The 5282-nt window shown below is 40.4% G+C and overlaps 1 protein-coding gene across 1 annotated transcript in view; it reads right to left on the bottom strand.

The window, feature by feature from the left end:
- Positions 1-2335: 2335 nt before the first annotated feature.
- Positions 2336-5282, bottom strand: part of LOC139740176 (guanine nucleotide exchange protein smcr8a-like) — a 78454-nt gene continuing 75507 nt past the window's right edge. The window contains exons 20-21 of the mRNA XM_071650764.1: positions 5135-5246; positions 2336-2561 (exon numbers count right to left, since the gene is read on the bottom strand). Coding sequence (XP_071506865.1) covers positions 2439-2561; positions 5135-5246 — 235 coding nt within the window. The 3' untranslated portion in view covers positions 2336-2438. The remainder of the gene's footprint in view (positions 2562-5134; positions 5247-5282) is intronic.

Genomic DNA, 5282 nt, shown 5'->3' with positions numbered 1-5282 from the left:
TTAACAATCATGAATATTACATCCTGTTCCATATTATAACATTTCTTTTTGCCTTGGAAGATGTTAAATGACCGGAAATACATGTATGTTAAAACTAGTTTCTGATTCCATATAATAACTGCACAGCCTTAAATGAAATGAGTCCAGGTCACTGGATAAAAGCCCGACCCAGAAATGTCTTTAACATGGGCACATTGGACATTGTGCCAAACTAAAAGATTTTGTACACATCTTTGCCTTGATGAAGCTGACCAAAAATTTTGGACAGAAAGTAAGTTGCAATGCCATGGCATATGGTGTTAGGAAACTGATGAAATCCAAACTACAACTGGAGGAGAAATGAAATGTGAATGCAAATACCGGTATTAAATGAAATCAAGGCATCTGATCTATCACAATTTTATAGTCCATTACTTGCCTCCTCTTATGATAGGGATTTATGGTCAGGTTTTTGTGACAATTAAGGTTGTACTTTTTGTTTTTGTGTTAAATATCAAATTATGACCTAGTTTACATTTCTTTAAAGATAATATAAAGTTTTGGTACCTCAAAAGTTTCCCTGAATTTCCTTGTCATAGTTTGTGTTTCAGGTTAAAGTACCTTTCATATAACTAACACTGTGAGACTTACTCGCCCCAAAGTGCTCTCATGTCTTAGTAATCATGCAATAATGGTTTCGTACCAGAGCCGCCGCTGTACGACGGCGAGGTAGTACACGTATTGTACGAAACCATGTAACTGCGACCAGCAGCGTGCAGCCCCATACAAAACACGTATACGCATAGCTCACTGCGACCAGCAGCCCCATACGCATAGCGTAATGGAGCTTCGCATTGTAGCATTCAGGATCATGACAGGTGTAGTATCGCAGGTAAATATCAACCTAAAATCCAAAAATTTCTTCAATTTGAAGACTTACCAATTAAGTTGAAATATTGAAAACAGGCTTCGGGCAGCGTTTGGTTCTGTCAATAGTCCCTTTCTGTTCGAATTGATGACTGAATGTGACTCGGTCGAGAGGACCTTGGGAGAGCTACATACACTGAATACTATGGCCAGCGCATGCGCACACATCACATGCGCACAAATTTCAAATCCCTGAACGTATAAGATGTTTGTGTGCTCATGTGCTGGCCGTAGTATTCAGTGTATGTAGCTCTCCCAAGGTCCTCTCGACCGAGTCACATTTAGTCATCAATTCGAACAGAAAGGGACTATTGACAGAACCAAACGTTGCCCGAAGCCTGTTTTAAATACTTTAATTGAATTGGTAAGTCTTCAAATTGAAGAAATTTTTGGATTTTAAGTTGATATTTACCCGCGATACTAAATCTGTCATAATCCTGAATGCTACAATGCGAAGCCCCATTACGCTATGCGTATGGGGCTGCTGGTCCCAGTTAATTGCATGATTACTAAGACATGAGAGCACTTTGGGGCGAGTAAGTCTCACAGTGTCAGTTATATGAAAGGTAATTTAACCTGAAACACAAAAATTCAGGGAAACTTTTGAGGTACCAAAGCTTTATATTATCTCTAAAACAAGTCTTCTTATTGAGAAGGGAAGATGGAAGCTTTGCTCTAGGACATGCAAAGAAAGAGGATCAGAGTGGGAGTGAAATTATTAAATGGGTGGTACAATTATCTTGGATTTGTTCCCAAACTGCAAGGAACATGAGGAATTGGGTTTGGAAACTTTATCATTAAAAAATTTGCTATAACTATCTTTACATGGTGATGATAATGATAATGATGATGGTGATGATGATGGTGATGATGATTATGGTGATTGTGATGATGATCATGGTGATTGTGATGATGGTGATGATGGTGATGGTTATGATGGTGATGATGATGGTGATGATGGTGATGATGGTGGTGATGATGATGATTATGATGACATAGAGGAGGAGGCGGAGGAGGAGAAGAGCTGGGAGTCAGCAGTGATGTCAAAGGATGTGTGGGGAAAATGGTGCATGCAGTTTGGTAGAGATTTGTGATTACGTAATGGATGGTCAGGAACTTGTCCTGTGTATCTATGAAATACATATCAAAATTAGTCTGATTTCCCTTTGGTTATAAAATATTTTTCATTTTTGGTTCATCACAGTGGAATGATGAGGAAATTATGACACAATTTCCTGGTTCCTGCCTCCACAAATAAATCAAATCTGACAAACCAAATGCCCTAATAGATACATTTTGGTGATGTGTTGGACCTCTTGTACGAGTGTCTCCCACAATACTCTTGAAAAGTGGCTTAACTCCCACCATTGTTACAAACTCCCCAGCATCATGTTTGGTGGATGGTCCGCGAGTTTGCGGTATGATTGCTATGACGATTGGCATGTAAACACAAGAGTAAGGTACAATGGTCTCTAAGTAAGCATGTTAAGTTGATATGATGGTCAGCCATGTGAAGCTCGCCATCGTCATCGTCAAATCTGATAGCGGCTGCACATCCTGTGGTCCAGTCGTATGCTAGGGTTCGGCATGGTGCTGCACCCTTGTTTCTGCAGGATCTCATCAATCTGCTGTCGCTTGATCAGCTCCACCCAGTACTGGTTGCCATGACAACAAGATACATTGAAATATGAATACATGTGAGATATGATAGCATGCATACAAAATGGAAGATAGAGTGTATATACTAACAAAAAGGAGAGATAGGTGAGAGAAAGTCAATTAAAGAGAAGAGTATATTAAAGCGAACGAGGGAAAAAGATAAGAGTGGAAGGGACGGAAGAGAGCAGAAAATGAGAAAAAGCGAAGAAGACGGGAAAGGCGAGGGTTAAAAGAAGGGAGAGGAAAAGACAGTACAAAAGACAAAAATTACAGGAATATAAAGCTGTATCACTCATAGAATAACTGAGCCTACTTGTTGTTTGTTTGTTTTGATTTGTACTATGCTTGAAACTCTTAGCTTATTTTTTTAATGCAAAGTAAAGATCGTAATAACCGTAATATTCACTTTTTATGATGCCTTTCTCATGAGCTAAACAACACACAAAGCTAATCTTTGCCTGCCTTTCCAGCTGCTGCCGCTATAGACCGATTCAATCTCGATGACCTATTCACCTACCGCCGCTAGCGGCGCTATAACGGTCGCCATAACTGGGGGCCAACGGGGGCTTCCAGCGAGCTAGCTACCCAGCGAGTTGCACTTGCAGCTCAGCAGCCTAGCGTACCCATTGCGCATAGTTAGCCGGGCGCGGCCGCTGCGCCGCGGCCGGCGACCGCCGGCGCAGCGCTAATATTGTGATTGTTTACTCACTGTGGAAAAGTCATTCAGCGGCTTTTAATGCCTTTCTTTTGGACAAATTGAGTGATTCAGACATATTGATCTACTTTGAAAGCTTTAAAGGAGGGATCAGGAAAACACATTGTGCAGTTGTTGGGTGCATAAATAACAGAAGAAAAATGGAAATGGAAGCTGCACGGCAGTGTGTGAAATTCAGACACCGCTGACGCATGATAAATTAAGGCAAAATTAAAGACAATTAAGTGAAATACAGCGGTATAAAAACGCACAAATTTCGAAACAAACTATGTCTACTAGATTCTCTATTTAATTAGGTAATCACTGTATATTCGTAAAATATGTTGTTCATCTTAGAAGACAAGTTTAGATCAAAGAATTTGATAATTCACTGATTTTTTTTTTAATCCTTGGTGTCCTACTTGCCAAAGTTAGAATACACTTCCTGGCTAGACTTTATTATTATGACAAACATTTTACAGCCTACACTACAGCTAAATAAATGTTTCAAGATGCGTTAAATTCTTATATTAGGCCTATTTTCACTTCTTCAATGTTCAGCACTGAAATGACCATAGGCCTATTCAATTTTGGCCTGGAACTCTGAATTTGACTTTTGATAAAGTGATACTTATAAATATTAAACCATGGATGGTGGCAAACATCTGTTTCATAATCATACCAAGAAAGTATGATTTAAAAATCACTTTTGTAGATTATAATATTAGGCGTTAGCGTGATGTTATGCAAGGTTACTTAGACCTAAAACAGTATAGTTTTGGTTGTAGACATCAGGCGACGTAGTCGTAACTTAAGTTTAGGCATATACGGCATAGAAACGCCTAGATTTATATTCCGTTTGGTTTACTTAGTTAGGCTTGCCTAAAGTTATCGACAACCGAAAATGATATAGGATGTAGGGTTCTAGAAGATAGGTCTAGATCTAGTCTGGACTCTTGCCTAAATTTCTAGACAAGATCTAACATTAGACAGATTCTACCCTGCTGGCCCGACACTCCCGAGTAAAGGCAAAAGCCTGCCCTAAAAAGGTTGAGTTAACTGATAGTTTGCAATTTATTGCGCCATATCTAGCTCAAGATTCTTATTCATTATTTGTATTTAATTATATCAGTTGACTTGTCAGCAGCCTAGGCTTATCAGCAAGACGTCTGCCTGCGCCTAGCAATAATTCTCCCAAGCGGTTTTTATTCTCTTACACAAATGTGAATATACGGGGCTTGCACGCCAGTACCCAAGTCATCGCCAAAGAAATAGAGTCTACAAACATTCACGGATCGTACCGATATTACCTTGAAATTCAAGTTTTGGCTACAGCCGTATGTCATCTACCCATTCGCTCATAGTCGGTATAAGTTGTTTAATTTTATTTATTTTTAATTAGCTAGCGAAAAAAAAATGTAGACTCTAGTTGTCACAAAGCCAGATGCGTCGATCGCTGCCAGCGCCAGAGATATCTAGCTGGCCGGCTGGCGCCGGGTGGTAAAAGCACTGGCTGCCGCTGGCACCCTTGCCACGCACGCAGGGCGCTTGCCGACCCGGCCAGTTTGGCCCCCAGTTATGGCGTCGCCTTAAGAGGGCGCACTTCCATTAACAGTCGCTTGAATCGGTCTATATCATTAAGATATAAATGAAATCAATTTAATTGACTCACAGGAACAGTTAAAAAGGGTACACAGAAGAAGCTATATTATATTCAGCCTATAGGAAGACTTAAACAAAAAGTAGTAACCACCAACACAATATTTGGCAATAGAATTTGGCATGAGAATTGGTTCCAACACTAGACAACTTAAAAAGGGGAGACAAATTGTATTTATTGCCTTTCATATGGGGGGGGGGGAGAATCCCACTTACCTCCACAATCCTGGAGTCACCGTCCATGAGACCTAACTTGGCCAGGAAGGACGATGGACTGACCCTGGGGGGTGTGTTTGTTGACCGCTGGTAGCTGTCACCACTTGAAGTACTGCAATGGAATCAAGGGACAGTGAGGCATGATGGG

Source organism: Diadema antillarum, unplaced genomic scaffold (genome assembly GCF_040938485.1).
Source record: "Diadema antillarum isolate AM-2024a unplaced genomic scaffold, OU_Dant_1.0 seq00000839_RagTag, whole genome shotgun sequence".
Lineage (NCBI taxonomy): Eukaryota > Metazoa > Echinodermata > Echinoidea > Diadematoida > Diadematidae > Diadema > Diadema antillarum.
This window is presented reverse-complemented; position numbering and strand designations above follow the sequence as displayed.